This window comes from Alnus glutinosa, chromosome 7 (assembly GCF_958979055.1).
Source record: "Alnus glutinosa chromosome 7, dhAlnGlut1.1, whole genome shotgun sequence".
Taxonomy (NCBI): domain Eukaryota; kingdom Viridiplantae; phylum Streptophyta; class Magnoliopsida; order Fagales; family Betulaceae; genus Alnus; species Alnus glutinosa.
This window is the reverse complement of record NC_084892.1, coordinates 5,001,875-5,020,019: the sequence shown is the minus strand read 5'-3', so window position 1 is coordinate 5,020,019 and position 18,145 is coordinate 5,001,875. Positions and strand designations below refer to the sequence as shown.

Here is an 18,145-nt window from a genome sequence, read left to right as displayed (position 1 = left end):
GCGTCTTCCTTTCATCTCAAAAACCCTAAGAATATAGAACCTTTTTAAAAAACCGTAGAGCTAAAATATTCAGAGAAAAAGCCTTTACAAAAAATGGGTTTCGTTAGGCCTTCACTTGTACACTCTCTTCGCCTCAATTTGTTCGGAAGACCTCGCCTCTCCTCTCTACTCTACCCTCTCCGCCAGGTCACTGTCCCCTCTCTTTTTTCTTTTTTTACTTTTGCCTTTTCTGGTTGATTATGTATTTTGTAGTGGTACACTTCTGGCATTTTGTAAATTTCTTGGTTCTGTTGCTGCAGAAGTCTTGGGTTTTTCTTTTTTAGTCACCGTTGTGTTATATCTTTTGTTTGCTCAACTGGGTTCCTAAATATTGCATTAATTTTCTGCTTATTTTGATACTTTGTAATGAATCCAGTATATACTTGCATAAATATGAAATTATAAAGAAGGAAAACAAAGCAGCTTGTGTGCAGATAATGACATACGGAACTCTTCCTTTTGCTTTGCTTGATGGACATGCAAAAAAAGAACAAAGGCCCTTGTATAGGTACTGTAATTATATGAAAAGAAGATTTCAATTACAAATTAAGGGTGTCTCAGAGTAAGTATAATTGTACTCAGATTAGACAGGTGATGAAGCTTGAGATTAGAGGATCATGATCCATTGTTGATGATGAGACGCAAGTGCTGATGATGGATAGAGTCATAGAAAAGATTATGAGGGTTAGAAATTGAATGAAATATAATATTTGATCATGGGTGCAAGAAACATTTGATTGGGGTTTGAGTTAAATATTGGCTGTTGAATTTCTGGTAAAAAAGACTATATGAAATTAAATATGAAGACTTGAAGTTGAAATGATGGATGAACAAAAATCATGGTTGAGGAGCTATAGTTCAGTTAGTAATCAAATACAAGAAAAATCATAGTAGAGGAACAAGGTGTGCTAAATCATAGAGTAAAGAGTACATGGAGTCACTCAGTTTCAAGCAAAGCTTGTGAGAACAAATTGCATTCATGAAGTTGTTTTCTGTTTGAGGGATTTCATTTCTCATTGATATAGGTTGGATGGCAACATGGGCTAGGGACAAGGTGAGGGGACTCGAATGAAATGAGCAAGAACTGGAATAAAAATTGCATTTTAAAGTTCCACTTAGGGTGGGAACACACCTCAGTACAAGATCAAGGGTTCTTCTCTTCTCTGCCCTAAACACAATTCTCATATTCTTTTAACCACATAGATCAGTGCACCACTAACTACCCACATTCCCAACACTAACCACATACACAGCACTCGTTCACACAACTCTACACACTACCTTACATGATACCATAACCAAAATATTATCACTAGCTAAGCCAAGTCCACTCCCCACTTATCCGGAATCATTTCCTCCATAAGCCATGATCATTGCCATGCTGCTCACAAGAGTCCCATGTTCTGCCATGTTTTCTACCCCACAAAACAGAGCACTCCATCCCTCACAGTCCAGCCCACTCCTTCCTGTTTCAATGGGGCCTAACACTCGCTACCCCTTAAAATGAACACTTTCCTCAAGGTTCAGATTGGAAAATAGTTGGTAAGCTGATCTACCAAACTTCTTCATTCCTTGGACAAGAGCATCAACAACAGCCCCACTTCCATGAAGAGGGTACTCAAGACATCCCCATTCTGCAAACATGTAAACCATCTCTACTTTGAGTACACCATTTTTTTTACCTCTAGAAGCTAGAAAGACATTAGGTCCACCTAATTCTGTGAAAAAGAGTCCAATTCCAATGAGAACGATTTATGAGAAAGGTCTGAGAAGCTTTATAGCACCAACATTGTGGTTACCATTTGGACAAATGGTTTCAAAAGAGAGGGGGCATATCTTGCTGCATCAAAGAAAGAACTTCAAAATCCAGGGAAAGTGGTTTCTCTGATTTCTCCTTTTCCGAGCTTGCTTGGTCCTGGTTTTTGGCTGGTGGTGCTGAGGGGCTGCTTCGTGGGTATGTCTCCATGGTGTTTCTTCCTGTAACTCTCTAGACTAGGCAAAGATGGAGTGTTGCTTCTCTGTGGAAGCTAAAGGTTTCTCCTTTTCGGTGAATGCAGAAGCGTCTGAACTTCGCTTGGAGGAGAGGAGGAATGGGTTTTGTGGGTTCATTTTTTTGGGTCTCCAAGGCTCAGCGTGGTTAATGGCCACTGTTGAGGAGGCATTGAAGGTTCCAGTGAAGAATGACTTCGTCAAGTCTTTCCAGGAGCATGTGAAAGCCTTGATGGTCTGAGTGGGTGGTAACAAGGCCGGCTGCTACGTAGAGGTGGTAGCCTACGCTGAGGGTGGTCGAAAAGGGGCTATTTGGCTCCCTGAAGGCCGTGAAGGTTGGGGTTGGTCTCGGGTTGTGGGTGAGTTGCTGTAGATGCTGGCCTTCCTTGAAGCAAAGGAGTGGCTGCTAGTTTCTGAGGTGCCTTTCTCTGAGGCGAAACAAAAGGGGGGATATTCTGTCCAGTCTCTCCTACGCAGCAGTGCTACACTCGGTAGACAGAGATGATGAGAGGGGTTGAAGCTGGTGTCCGTGACTCCACTTGATCTGCTTCCTTTGGTGTTGGTGAAAGGCGGTGAGAAGGTGCGAATGGCGGTGAACTGCTACAAGTTTGATTTAAGGGTCTCTGGGTTGTCGGCGGTTTCATCAAGCGTCACAGCGAAGAAGACGAAAGAGATGAAGGGCAAGTTCATCAATTACTAGTTGAAGATGTTTCTAGGGTTTTCTCGCTTAGTGTTGGTTTGGGTCAGAGGATATCTAGGCGGTTAGTTGGGTTGGGTTTTAAGCCCAATGGTTCAGGCCTAAGACTGTCAGCAAGAAGGCCATTATCCACCTCAAACCGGTTTACAAGTCAGGGTTTTAAGCTCTTTGTTAGGTCTTCTCTTCAGCCCAAAGACACTGGGCGTGGACCTTCGGTTCAGGCAGGAACTTGCGGAGAATCCGATGAGATCTCTTCGCCGGAGATCTTGACGGAGGAAGGTTTTGGGTTTGACTTGGTGGCATGCTTGAAGGATCACCGGTTGGGTAATGTGGTTTTGGTTTCCACTGCTTGAGATGGGCTTGTCCCTGTGAGCTCTGGTCCTACTCTTTCGGCATCTCTGCTTGCGCAAGATTTAGATACGGCGTCTTTGGAAAAGCTCCATTAATTATAGCGATGATTATGCAACCTTCTGGCGTCGGAAAAGCAAGGCTCACATGATGTAGGGTTGAGTGCCTCTCGTGGGTCTTAGATCTTTTGGGTTTTTAGGGTCTCGCGGGTTTTACTTTCTAGTCAGGTGCTTTCTCTTACATACTTACGGTGTACTTAGAGGCGTGTTACGCTTTTGATAAGACCAGTTTATTATTTCAAAAAAAAAAAAAGAAAAAGAACTTCAAAATCGCCTCTAATAGATAGAGGAAGCAGAGCCACTGCAGTAGCTAGAAGAACTGCATCAAGAAGTGTTTGCCATTCTCAAACAGAATTTGGACTTGTGTAATTCTTGAAATCCTTGGAAAATTCTGTGCGGCCAATGCGTGACAAGAATTCATCTTCAGGTATTAGGCCTTCCGCAAAATCATAATTGGCACATGGGAGTGACTCACCCAATGCATCAAGAAATTGTGCAATAGGATTCATATGAGGTCCTCTTGATTGAAAACCAGAAAACAAAGATGGTCCAGAGTCAAATTTATAGCCTTCGATCTCAAACTAGTGAGCAGCACTCCCAGCTATATCATGACTTTTCAATGCAAGGACATCTTGCCCATACCATGGCAAAAGCCCAGCACAACACAGTCCACAAATACCACTCCCAATTACAACATTATCTGGCTGTGAGTTAGAAGTTAATCCTGTTAATTCCCTTAGCGTGTCATCAACCTACTGTAGATGCTAAGATGTATCTTGGGCTTTAGCTCTTGCTGCGGCTTCCAAGCAGCGAACCCTTTCATGCATGTCGTATACCTCATCCTCCAGCTTTTCTGTCCTTTCATTGTTTGACACCATTGGCTCCGATACCAACTGATTGAATCCAAATGAAATGAGCAGAAACGGGAATAACAATTGCTCTAACCACTTAGGGTGGGAAGCCACCTCAATACAAGAACAATGGTTCTTCTCTTCTCTGCCCTGAACACAGTTTCCCCTCTCCTTTTAACCACACAGATCTGTACACTACTAACTACCCACCGACACAATATTACCCGCAAACACAGCACACATTTACATAGCTCTGTGCACTACGGTACTACCTTAAATGACACCATAGCTGAATAAACTATTCCACTATCACTGCTAAGCTAAATGCACTCCCCACTTAACTGGAGTCACTTCCTCCATAAGCCACGAACTCTGCCATGCTGCCCACAACAGTCCTATCTTCTGCAATGTTTTCCACTCCCCAGAGCGGAGCACTCCAGCCCCCACAATCCAGCCCACTTCTTCCAGTTTTCTTGAGGCCTAACATAAGGGGACTTAGGAAAGCCTAAGGGAGGATGTTAAGTGCAGAACTTTGCTGATATTGAAGAGAGCATGAGGAAACTTTATAGCTGGAGTTTATATAAATATATTTTGGAAACAAGCAAGAGATGAGGACTTTTTGATATTGATCATTGGAAGGAGGCTTGGACTTGCAAGGACACAGTGGGGAACTAAGGTGCAAGGGGGTCAGGGAGAAAATGAACATTTGTCTTAACATTTTGTCTCAGGCTGTATGACAAAGACCTTGTTTACGAGGGTGGCACAAGCTTGCTGGAGCTTACTACAGCTGCAGCAAGCAAATTAAACCTAGGAAAAGGAGAGAGCTGCAGCGAGGAGGACAAAGTCATATAATACTTATTGCTCTTATTTTGTGGCTTTCAGTGGTTATAACTTTTTTCTTGAGGTAAACATCTTTGGTTCCTTCATTTGTTTCTAAAGTCACTTTCACTTTAGGTCTTGAATCATTTGGCAAATTTTGGTCGGGAGAAAGACTTTAGGGCTGGGGAGTTTGGCTATATTATAGGAGGTACACTCTTGAAGACTGTTTTTGGTCACTTTTCATGCACTGTAGGCACTTGCTTAGTAGTTGTCAGATAGCATTTTATATATTTTAGATCTGGTTGTAGATCTTTATCTATAACAATACTGAAGGTCTGTTTTTCTGTCTCTAACATCCTTGGAGGCTTTCAGGAGTTATAGTGTTGTTAGCAGTTCTTCTCTGGAGACCTGTTGATAAATTTCATGTTTTATAGCAATATAGGCTATACCTGTCCTACCATGCCTATTGCTTTCTCATTTCTCATTTAGATGCTGCATGCTTGGCATTATTAGAGATTTGCTCATGGTCACTCTTCCTCAAAAATAATTTGTTTGCTTCTTTCACTTTTCATGTTTATATAAATTCTAAATGAGTATTGCTTTCATTGTTTTGTTGTTGTCCTGTAACCAATTTTCTTTTTCCTACCAGAGTGGAAGAAAAGTTGAGATTTCCTCTATTTGCGTGAACATCCATCGTATTTCAACTGTAGGTAGAGAGCAGCTGATAATCTACCTCTCGCTATCTATACATGCATAAATGCACACCTATTCATGATCTATGCCCCTCCTTACTATCTGAAATATGGTTTCTAATTTCTTTAGAAGCATTGGTGAATTGGAGCCTGTAAACATATGCTTTGTTATACTTGAAGTGGTTTTTTTTTTTTTTTTTTTTTTTTTTTTTTTTTTTTTTTTTTTTTTTTTTTTTCTTTTCACTATGTTCTAAAGTATTGGTGAATATCTCTAAGCTTATTGTGGATAGGCTCAGGTCTTTCATCCTAGACTTACTAACCTTTGTGGTATCACATGCTTTTAACGTTTGGTTAGATTTATTAGTGTTGTTTTTTTCCTATATGTATATATGTATGTGCGTATGGTGTGGCATGCATGCTTGTGTTGTGTGATTGGTTTAGGACATAAACTAAGTTAAACTTATATGGACTCTATCACTTGTGTGCAGCTCCACCAATAATATAGGAATCATTAGTAGAAACATGTTTCCTATTGTGATAATATGCAAGATTTGAATACTATTGCATACAGTTATAGCTTCCGATAAATGTTGTTTTGAATATAATATTGGCAGATGCAATTGATGATTGTTAAATAGAAGGTCCAGAAAGTTGGATTGGTTGTAATTTTTGGAGATAATGATTTCGCTTTACTATGTCCATAATTAGAAGCTACAGTTTGGTGCTATTTAAGCGCATGCTAGTGAACGGTCCAACCATGATTGCTTCTCTCAATTCAATTATGCCTTTTATCCCAACTAATTGGGGTCAGCTATATGGATCCCTGGTTCTCTCTCTAACAATCATGTTTTCCCTATAACTTCTACCAATGTTTTTTTTCCCCTCACTTTTTGCTCCTGCACATTGATGTAATCACTCTTTCTTCCCATTACATTTGCAGGCCTCCATTGCATATGTCCATACCATCTTAAATGATTCTTCTCATTTTATCTTCTTCTCAAGTATATCTACATCCCTCAGTCTATCATGCCTAGTGTTGCACACATCTATCTTACATCTAACAATTGATTGGTTAATCTATCAAATAACTTCTGTTGATAGATGACCTTAAAGAATAAGCTAGAAATAGGAAAGAATAATCCCCTGATACCATCTACCTTTTGAATATGGTTTGCTATTGCCAATACAACTTTTAGTAATTTATCACTCTTTTCTTGTATAAACCTTTAGTATCTCTTACAGTTTTCTTATATTGAAGTGGCTGAGATTGCTAATTCTGGTGTAACTCATCAGATCTGGGTATAGTGTCAAAGGAAAATGTCTTACATGTTTCCTACTGCTGATGCCATTTACATCAAATTATTATCTTACCAGACTTCGTAGTGAATGTGTATTTAGTTGGTACTGAATGATTGAGTTGCTCTAGTTTGTGAATTCTAATGTTTTTCATATTCTCAGCTGAAGCTGAGGTTTCAGAGTTTGAATGTGACGAACTCCGTGATGATGTCAAAGCATCAGAAAAAGACACTGCATTACGTCTAGCTCTCTCACAAGTTGCTAGTGGTTTTGGTAGAGAATCTATGTTGTCATTGGAGAGGTTTTTTAGGTCAAGACGTGCACCTGTGATATCTACTGGTTCACTAAAGCTTGACATAGCTCTTGGGGTTGGAGGGTTACCAAAGGTGATTATTTGACACAGCAAAATTTTTCTCTTACCACATGTTTGTTATGAGCATATGCATTTGTGTGCACCCCACATGCTTGTGAAGTGAGTGATATATGCAAGAGACACAGGCAGGTTCCTAGTGCATGACACCATTAGTGATGCGCGGCAAATATATTGTGCTTGCCCTTTTATGGTCAGCTAGCCTTATATTGTTTTGTTTTTGACAAAAGATACCCAGGTTAGTTGACCATTGCTACTGTTGATTTGGACTTCCTTGTACCCAGACAATCATCATGTGGGTTTTCAATTAATGAGTTTTCTTTTCCTCAATGTTAGTTTAAACGAATAAATATGTGGATTGCAGGATGAATTTTTAAAAAGCTTTTGTGGGCCAGAGATTTTATGTTATAATTGCCTATTATTAAGTATCTGAATGTTTACATTCTCTGAATTGAATTGGGAACCATTACTCTGTAATTCCGTAGTTATTGTATACTACAACAGAAGAAATTCTGTTACTAAGTGAATGCTCAAGAGAATTTGTATGAAGCAGCATATCATTGTGATTTGTTGGTGTTGTTTGTGTAAGAAAAGTGGAGAAACCATTAACAATCTTTTACTCCATTGCGAGTGAGCTAGTGCTTTATGAAACTCTATTTTCGGATTGTTTGGCTTAGCGTGGGCCATGCCTTGTCAAGTGAGAGTTCTCTTTGCTTATTGGAGAGGGAAGTTTGGTAACCCACCCGTTGAGTGAAGCTCTTTGGAAGATGATTCCACTATGCTTAATGTGGTTCATTTGGAGAGAAAGAAATGACTGAACTTTGAAGATAGAGAAAAGACAGTGGTGTTGTTGAAAGCCTTTTTCTTTTACTCTCTTTTCCATTTGATGGCTGCCTATGATAGTTTCCGTATTTCTAGTTTCCATGCCTTTTTTGATATTTTTTCTTTTTCTGGTTAGGTGTTTTCTTGTATACGTCCCTTGTGTACTTGAGTTTGCCCTTCAATTACTTATATAAAATATATTATATGAATATATAGTCTTGGGTGTGAAGTCTACAATTTTTATTGGGATTCATAGACCTGAATTGTTCTTGGATATTAGTTAGCCTGAAGTCTACAATATAGTCTTGGATATTTGTTTCTCTGGTATACTTTCTGTATTTATTGGGTTGCGCCTTTTGCTTTTGATGATATTTTGTTTACTTATATAAAAAATAGAAATATATTAGTTAGCCTAAAGCCGTTAAATGATTTTTTTTTTGGTACTTTTTATCATAGCCTTTTAATTTTAATTTTTTTTTTCCCCTTAAATACCAGTTCTTGACAATGACCAAAGAAAGTTGTGATCTAATTTTTGAATTAAGGTGATTTTATTGTTACCCACCAAAATAAAACACAAAAAAGGAGGAAAACATGAAGAAAAACAGAAATAAAAAAAGGAGATAAGTTTCCTTTAATTTTTGGGAGTGATGATTATATGTGGGATTCCTGTTTTAGTTCTGATTTGCACTATTCTTGATGCCGAACCAGAGATTTCACCTTATTCATTAACGTGTTATCTCCGACACATGTTGAAACTATGATTGAATATATGGTACTCCCTGTAAGTCCTTAATATCATGTTCAAGAAAAGAACTCTTTTGACTCCTAGAGTTGGGTGCTTGATTCTATCATGTTCAAGGTTTTGGGTACTCCCAATAGGTCCTTAATATATGGTTGTTCATGTAGGTCCTCAATATCATGCTTAATATTTGGTATGAGTTAGTGCCTTTCTTCTTGCATGCTTGGTCTACCATGTTATTTAAAGTCTCTTATCTGTTAATTCTTTGATTGAAAGAGGGATTTTCACATTTCACACTTTTCATTTGCATTATTTGCTTTGCTTTTACTTATATTCATATTGTTCATGATGTATGGCTTGGGCATTTATTGTTTCCATACTTTTAAGTACTCAGCTGGATGAGCTTTTTTAGATGAAACTTTGGAACTGCAAGCCTATCATATATATATATATATATATATATATATATATATATATATATAATTAAATATGAATCAGTTACTTCTTGATGAATGTTTGTGAGTGATCTATTGTTGTAATGATTTTGATCTCAAGTTTTAGTTTAGCTTCAAAGAAATGGAACAGTGTCATTATAGCTTTAATCTGCACTCTGCAGGGAAGAATTGTTGAAATTTATGGGAAAGAGGCATCTGGAAAAACAACACTTGCCCTTCACATCATCAAGGAAGCTCAAAAGCTTGGAGGTGCATATGATTTGTTCTCTCATACCTTGTGATTGCAAGTGTTTGTTGGTGTCACTTCAATTAGTTTGGTTTGCTAAGGAGAGTAGGAAGCTTCTTTTTAAGCAATTATTGTGAAATCTGGATTAATCATTTTACATAGATGCCTAAACCCATGATTGTTCTTATATACAGTTATGACATTAAAGTATTAAACAAAGCTAATTATAGATTCTTTGGCAAAACTTACATGCCTATTTTTGTTATTGTTCAGGGATGTTTGGACCTCTTCCCACATGAGAGTTCAATGACTAATGGATTTTTTACATTTCTTGCACAATTTATACCTTTTGCCTCTGTTTCTTCACTTATGGTGGCATTAAATAATCTTTTTTTAATAGATGACACTCCCTTGCTTCTGTTATGCGAACAAAGTTTTAAGAACTGTTTTCATAATATCGGAACATCTTGTAGGCTATGATATGCAAAGACACTCAACCAACAATTCCCAGAAAAGAAACAGGAAATTTTAGAAGTTTTTTGAAAATATATAGTTGAATAATCAGTTTTACATTTTACTAGGCATAAGTTGGTACTTTAAACAACAGCATTTTCAGATAGCTATCCCATTGGTTTTGGAAATGGTCTGTGGGTTATCCTCCCATAAGTATATTAATTACTAATTTTGGTCCAAACAGTCCAGAGGACTTTAACAAATCATAGTTCGTCGAATAGCTTAAAGTCATCCTCTCATCAGCTAGCCAGCCTTTTGGTTAACTTTTTACTGGAAATTTCCCACTTTGCTAGCTGCTGATAAGAATATATTTAGTTGGAATTGTATATCAAGAAAAGAGAAAAAAGTAAGACAAAGAAGAGAAAAGAGAACAGAAAAAATTAAGGTTCTCCTCTTGCTCCTGTATTATTTATAATAGCCTGATATAGGACAAATACATAAATGCCCTCCAATATTATTAATAATGTAACATAAAATAACACATCAACATAGTTATAGTGAATTTGCTTCTCTTTTTTTTTTTTTTTTTAAGTAATAAACCAATCTCATTAAGAGCGTAAGGCGTCTCTTAGTACACTGGGAGAATACAAAGGGAATCACCCAACTAGAAAGAAAAAAAGGAACTAGAAAATCATTAAAGCTAATCGACATGGGGAACACATAAGCTGTAGTCCAAAGATATAAAGTGTGGTAAAAGGAAGATAAAATCTCCTCCGAGGTCTTCTCTAAATCCTCAAAGCTTTGATTATTTATTTCCCTCGATAAACACCAAAAGATGCAAGTAGGCACCATTTTCCACACCGTAGCACTCCTCGGCTTTCCAGAAAACCACCAATAAGCAAGTAAATCGATAACCTGTCGTGGCATGACCCAAGACATCCCAAAGCAGTTGAAAAGAGTACTCCATAAAACAGAAGCCACATCACAATGAAGAAGAAGATGGTACACGAACTCTCCAGTCTTCTTACACATGCAACATTTGTCTATCACGATAACATGACGCCTCCCGAGATTGTCTAAGGTAAGGATCTTTTCAAGAGCTGCCGGCCATGCCAAAAAGGCCGCCCTTGAAGAAGCTTGAGTTTGCCATACACTCTTCCAGGGAAAGTGAGTACCTTCAGAATAAGCCAGGGAGTAGAAGAAAGACTTGACCTTGAATAGACCTTTTTTAGAAGAGATCCACCAAAGCTGATCTTCACTACCTCTTTTTACTTTAACTGAATGCAGCACCTGAAAAAAAGAAGCAACAACATCTACCTTCCAATCATGCGCCTGTCTAGCAAAGCTCACATTTCACTGGTTGGAACCGCTTAAAAACTCCAAATTATCCGCAACAGAGGCGTCCTTCGCAGAAGAAAATACTAAATAAAGCTGGAAAAGCTACCTTAAGAGTCGTATCCCTACATCACATATCATGCCAAAAAGCTAATCTTGGTCCCATCTCCCACTTTGAATCTGGTACAGGTTGAGAAAGTCCCCCAGCCTTTTCTAACATTATTCCACAACGCACCCCAAAGGCTTTTGCGGGCTCAACGGAGTACCACCCGCCCCATAAACTGCCATATTTGGAGTCTACCACTACTTTCCACCAAACATCCCTCTCAATCCCATAGCGCCACAACCATTTACTTAGCAGAATGCAATTAAACACCATCAAGTTTCTGATACCTAACCTTCCTCAGAGATTAGAGAGCAAACCTTGGTCCCGCTAACAAAATGATATTTAAATTCTTCACCTATCTCTCCCCATAAAAAATCTCGTTGGAGCTTCTCAATTCGATCAGCCTCACTAGCAGGAATGGGGAAGAGAGACAATAAGTTCGTAGGTAGGTTGGAAATAGTGCTCTTAATAGGGTGACCCTGCCACTCTAAGACAAATACATCATTTTTCAACTGGCCAATCGACGCTCCAACTTTTCCACAATGCCATCCCAAATAGACTTTGCCTTATAAGAAGCCCCTAACGGAAGACTAAGATACTTCAGAAGTAGAGAGGAAATCCCACAACTCAAGATGCTAGCCAACTCCTTCATGTTATCCACAATACCCATAGGAACCAAAACAAATTTGGCCAGATTAACTTTTTAAACCAGAGGCCGCTTCAAAACATAATAAAAGAACACGGAGATACCGAAGAAGATTAGGGTTGGCCCCATAAAAAATCAAAGAATCATCCGCGAACGAGTGTGAGATATTCACAGCGGGGGGCCTAGATCCCACAGAGAAGACTGAGAGAAATACCTCTGTCAACAATAGCAATAATCATTCTACTCAAAGCCTCCATGACTATTACAAATAGAAAATGAGACAAAGGATCACCTTGCCTCATCCCACAAGAACTACTGAAGAAACCGACTGGAGAGCCATTAACCAAGATGGAGAAGTGTACCGTAAAAATGCAATGCGCTATCCAAAAACACCATTTCTCCCGAAAACCACATCGTCTCAGCATGTACAATAGGAACTTCCAGTTGATGTGTTCAAAAGCCTTCTCAATATATAGCTTGCAAAGCAACCCATGTTCACCAGACTTAATATGACTATCCAAACATTCGCTAGCAATGATGACTGAATCTAGAATTTGCCTACCTTTAATAAAAGCGTTCTGAGGCTTTGAAATGATCTTCTCCATAACACTACTCACTCTATTAGCAAGAACTTTAGCGATGATCTTATAAACCCCGCTCACAAGACTAATAGGCCGAAAGTCTGTGAGATCAATCGCTCCAGCTTTCTTCGGAATAAGAGCAATGAAGGAAGCATAAGGCTTTTCTCAAATTTGCTACAAGCATGAAAGTCAAGGAAAACCCCCATGAGATCAAGTTTGATCACATCTAGTAGTCTTGGATGAAGGCCATAGAAAAGCCCTCAGAACTTGAAGCCTTATCTCTATTCATACCTTTTACTACCTCTAAGACCTCCCTCACTGGAAACGAAAGCTCTAGCCGAGAAGCCTCCTCCACATTTAAAGAGTCGAAAGCAAGGTCATCCAGCCTAGGCTGCCAGTTGTATTGTTCTGAAAATAAGGTATCATAGAACTAAACAGTTGATCTCTGATAACTGGTTGATCGGAAGAAGCTGAGCCGTTTACAAAAAAAAGTAACTATTGAATTGAATCTCTTGTTTGAATTAGCAATCTGATGAAAAAACTGTGCATTCATCGCCTTCTTTTAGCCAAAGAACCCTTGATTTTTTCCTCCAACTAATCTCTTCTTGAAGAATAATTGATCTATTGTTTAGTTCACCTGGCATCTTAATCATAACTGAAAATCTCGTAGATGATATCCATCATGCAATTAATCCTGGCACGTTAAATATGACTGCATCCATAACTTCTACTTAAGAATGGGTACCACGAATATCGCATTGGTTGAAGCTTCTCGGTCATGGATAGGAGCCCCTACATGCCTTCTTGTTCTTGCTGTATCATTTTTCCGGATGGTGACTTTTTTCTTTTCTTTTTCAATGACCAGTCCGATTCATTTTACAACTATTTCGAGTTACAGTTATGAACAGTTTGCATATAGCAACATGTAGTTGTGGATATTGAAACTGCTAGCATCACCAGAACAGTGCTACCAATTTTGAGATCCCGTGTCTTATGCTGGTGCTGTCTGTCAGTGATGGAGAAGTCTCACTGCCAGTTAACTCCATCAAGACGGTCATGATAGTTAATTTGACCAAATATGACTGCTAGTGAACTCTGTGTATATCTGGACAAGTTTGTAAAATCATACCAAGTGCTTGGCATGTCAGGAATTTTGTTTTTTCTTTCTTTTGGGTGTAGATTGGACTTAATATAACAGTTGTTGACCTGAAATGCTTTTAGTTCTGAGTCAAGCATATCTGCATTTTAAATGTGTGCTTCTGGTCTGCTATATAAATGCATTTTCTTCTTCCAAGTAGTCGCTTCACTGTTTCCGTCCTTTGGATGCAAAAGAAAATTTCTCAAATGTTACCTTTTTCCAAAAGAGAGAACGTTTTTTTTTTTTCCTTTTTGAGCCTAAAAATATAAACACCTGCAAGTGATCAGAGATTGCATATTTCCTCTTTTGCTGCTTGTTGACATAAGCTTGGCATGAGTAAGAAAGAGAGTGGTTCCTTCGTAATCCTTGGTGGTGGAAGAGTACAAACATGTAAGAAAGACAGACATCTAGGTGTGTCGCGAATAATTGGGGACATATTTTGGCAGCAAAACACGAGACACGCACTATTTGTTTAATGGGCCACTTGATTTACTTGTCCTATAATATATTAGGTCTTACTTACTTATATTTGGTATATCAAACGTTCATTATACCCTGCCTAATATTTTCATTGGGGTAGTTATTGTTCTTTATCCTGCCTTTTTTACTGTCTAATGTCTTTGCCTCACTGGATCATCTTTTGGCAGGTTATTGTGCATATTTTGATGTAGAGAATGCTATGGATCCCTCTCTTGCAGAATCAATGGGTGTAAACACGGAAAAGCTTCTTATTTCACGTCCTAGTTCTGCTGAAAATTTGCTAAGTGTGGTTAATACACTGACCCGAAGTGGAGCTGTAGATGTAATCGTGGTTGATAGTGTAAGTGATTAATTCGTATACTTGATTGTGATGCGGCAATATCTCTTGTTAACCTACATTGTTTGCGTTCTGCAGTTTGTTGTTGTATGGTCCTTGGAGCCTATATTAGTACAACTTCTTGCTCTGATTATTTGTGAATGGGTTGTTTGAAATCTGTTTTTTTTTTCCTATTTCCTTTGTGGGATTTAATATCTTCACGCTTTAATACTCTTGGGCTTGTTGGGTTTTTCAGGTAGCTGCCCTTGTTCCCCAATGTGAACTTGATCATATGATAGGTGGCACCTTGGGAGATGTACAATCAAGAATAATGACCCGGGCACTTAGGAAAATTCATTACTCGTTAGGCCAATCTAAAACAATTATTCTTTTCCTTAATCAGGTTGAAGACAATATACTAAGTCATTTTTAACTTCTCGGTTTATGTGTCATAAACTCTCTTCTCAGTTATAGCAAGGAGTAATGCCATTTGCCTTCCATTTTATCTTTATTTCCAGGTTCGATTAAATCCAAAATCAGGGCAACGATTTGGGCGTATGGATGAGGTCACATGTGGTGGAAATGCCTTGAAATTTTATGCAGCTGTACGACTGAAGATGATAAGAAAAGAATTGCTCAAGACTGAGGATAAGGTCATCTTCTGTCACTTTTGATAATCAGCATTGATAAGTGTTAAGATTAGTGTATTTCACCAAAAATTCAGACTTTTCATTCATACACTAGTATTTTTAGAGTAAATACAATGTTCTAGATTTAGGACACCTTACACACCTCATAGGGACACGTCACCACTTTCTAGAATAAGGAGGTGTCTCTCTTTAACACTCCTCCCCAAACTGGAGCTTATGTATCATATAAGCCCAGCTTGTAACAAATAAAATTTTATTGCCACAAAGACTTTGTAAACACTCATCTACAGGCTGAAATACCATCAAATTGGTTGAAAAAAAATATGAAAAAACTGGTAAAAAACAGCACGAAAGTGGCTGTAAAACCACCAATCCGGTTAAAAACAGACTGAACTGGCAAAAAAAAACTGTTAGAATTGGCCGCAATAACAATGAACCAGGTGATATATCACCAAACTGAACGAAAAACAGCATGAACCGGCTGAAATATCACCAACAGGATGAAAACCAAGCTGAAATATCCCTCTAGCAATAAGCTCACAAGGTTTTCAGGGATGTGTCTAGTTATTGACATGGTCTTCTATTGGTTCTATTTTTTATTTTTATTTCTAAGTCATGCTGTCAGCCTCTTTAGGAGAAGACATCTAGCTTTTTGAATAACTATCCGCATCACTTCTACCTCACGTTTTCATGAGATAGTTCTCTATGCAGTCGCCTTTTTTTCAATTGTTCTTTGGTTGCTGCTCGAAGATTGTTTTCTATTTCTGTCATTTTCCCAAAGAATTTAGTGTTACTCATGATTAAAGATATTTCCTTGTACTCTCATCTTGTGTACAAGGAAATCAGTTGTGTCCCCAATCCACCTTCCTTAGGCAAGCGCACTGTTTCCAATTGGTCTAGATGTGAAAGTAGATCTAGGTACACAAGGAAATCATTAGTGTCCCCAATCCACCTTCCTTAGGCAAGCGCACTGTTTCCAATTGGTCTAGATGTGAAAGTAGATCTAGGGGTTTGAGTGTGCGTTGCCAGCTCTGATTCACTACCGGCTTTGCAGCTGAGAATTTTCAACTCAAAATAGTGAACCAAATTTATGGTGGCTGCCATCTTCCTATTGATCTTTAAAGAGAAAGTCACGGTCTTAATCATTAATGGCCTTATTCCTATTGCTCTATTGGTAATTTCAACATCAAATAGCTCATTTATGTCTCTGTATAGACTTACCATTCTACCAAATAATGACAAGGTCATCCTCTTTTTTTGAGGGGCGGTATGGGGTTTCAAGTTCATGATTGTTGATTTATGATTGATGGTATCAGTGTCTCAAAGGTTTGTCTTTAATGGCATAACTACAGAACAGAAACTGAATGGAAGTATTAGGACAAAAAAGTAAAACAAAGTAGCATTTAGCAATTGCAGCATTTATATGTAACTGCAACACACCACTTGCAGCAGCTTGCTTGCAACCTGACAGTGCCAGTAGAGCCCAGTATTTTGGTAATAACCGAAATATGAATGAGCATTTGATATTCTTCCTAGTTCCTAGATCTGTTTTCTTGAAAATTATGTCAATACTTGAAAGGCTATTGCTTTTGTGGACAATAACTTGATCTTTGTGTAAAATTTGGTGGCAATGGCTCCTTAATGCATTATAGATTGGTAAATAAAGAATTAATTTAGTCATGGACAAGAAAGATGAGCATGGTCTATTCTGTATATTGTCTAAGATTAGTATGGATGTTAGTTTGTTTCATTTTCTGTTTTAATTGATAGTCTTGATTTTTGTTTTCACTTTTTTTTATCCTTTTTATTATCATCTTACATAACCCATTTCCTCTCCGGTCACTGAGGTTGTACTGTATTTAATTTATTGACTTTTCAGGCAACTGGTCTTGTGGTTTGCGTGCAAGTGGTGAAAAATAGTCTGGCACCGTCGATGAAAATGGCCGAACTGGGGATTCAGTTTGGAAGAGGCTTTTGCTGCGCATCTGAGGCCTTGGAGTTAGCTTGTGAACATGGAGTCATTGTAAAAGAAGGAAGCAACTACCTCATAGAAGGGGAAGTATTCAGTTACAAACATGAAGCTGAAAAGTATCTGGCCGAAAATGATGGAATCCTTGATAAGATGATCATGATCTTAAGAAGACAGTTGTTTGAAAGAGAGAGAAGATAACGTTAGGTCCTTTAAATAGATGATTTATACTCGAATATGGGGTAGTTTGGATGTCAAAGGACCATCCACTTTCCAAAACATGTGAGTGCTGTGAAGGATCTTTGAACTTGAGATTACAGAAGTGTCTTCCTCTTGAGGTAGAAAGGTTGCTCTTTATGTACAGTAAGCATTTGAGGACCATAAATCTCAGAAGACAACCATAGCAGCTCGTGTATGGTTGGATCTCTTTGGTTGTCTTGTGACTAAATGTGCGGTGGGTTAATTCTCCTACTATTCTAGCTTGTTTATCTTGAAGAATCACTGTAAGGAGTTATAAATATTATGTTCACGGAAGAACAATGATGTTGGTAAATTTTCAGAATCATGTAGTATATCTAACTCCATGTTTAAGTTCTTATTTCGAAAAATTGAGTAATGCTAGAAATTATTTTTTTATCTTACAATTATTCTACGATGCCGATGGTTTTGAATCAAAGAATTCGGTAGATTCTAAGGTACAAAGTTTAGGTCTATGGAAAATAATATTCATTTTTCTAGTTGTTTGTTCTCTGGATTGGTTCAACCTCTTAGAATAATTAATGATGCGACATGCTCAAATCACCCCTTAGGTTAATCTTAGTTGAAAAAGAAAAAGAAAAATTAAGGAAAGATTAAGTATGACACATTAGTTTAATATGTTGGCAATTTTTAACACGACTTGCTAATTCAACTCGAAATTAATTAAATGTCCAACTGATCACCACGTTTGGGTTCGGGTTACGAACAGGTTGGACCGTATGTATATATATATATATATATATCAAATGGTTTATATTGTTAACATGTTTAGATATTTTAAATTCTTAACGGATCTGGCTTCAGTACAGTT

General features: G+C 38.1%; 1 protein-coding gene across 1 annotated transcript; it reads left to right on the top strand.

Annotated features, from left to right (window-relative positions):
• Window positions 1–17,720, top strand: LOC133872315 (DNA repair protein recA homolog 2, mitochondrial). The gene is made up of 8 exons (XM_062309801.1): window positions 1–186; window positions 5,452–5,512; window positions 6,953–7,176; window positions 9,338–9,425; window positions 14,309–14,481; window positions 14,714–14,860; window positions 14,976–15,110; window positions 16,987–17,720. Exons 1-8 carry the CDS (start codon window positions 94–96, stop codon window positions 17,275–17,277), a joined length of 1,212 nt encoding a protein of 403 aa, XP_062165785.1. The 5' UTR covers window positions 1–93; the 3' UTR covers window positions 17,278–17,720.
• The last annotated feature ends 425 nt before the right edge of the window (window positions 17,721–18,145 follow it).

What these genes read in the sequence shown, in the direction of transcription:
- LOC133872315 (XM_062309801.1), top strand. Translation starts at nt 94, where the DNA reads ATGGGTTTCGTTAGGCCTTCACTTGTACACTCTCTTCGCCTCAATTTG. An exon ending in TACTCTACCCTCTCCGCCAG is followed by an intron (nt 187 to 5,451) that starts GTCACTGTCCCC and finishes TTTTCCTACCAG; the next exon opens with AGTGGAAGAAAAGTTGAGAT. An exon ending in GGAAGCTCAAAAGCTTGGAG is followed by an intron (nt 9,426 to 14,308) that starts GTGCATATGATT and finishes ATCTTTTGGCAG; the next exon opens with GTTATTGTGCATATTTTGAT.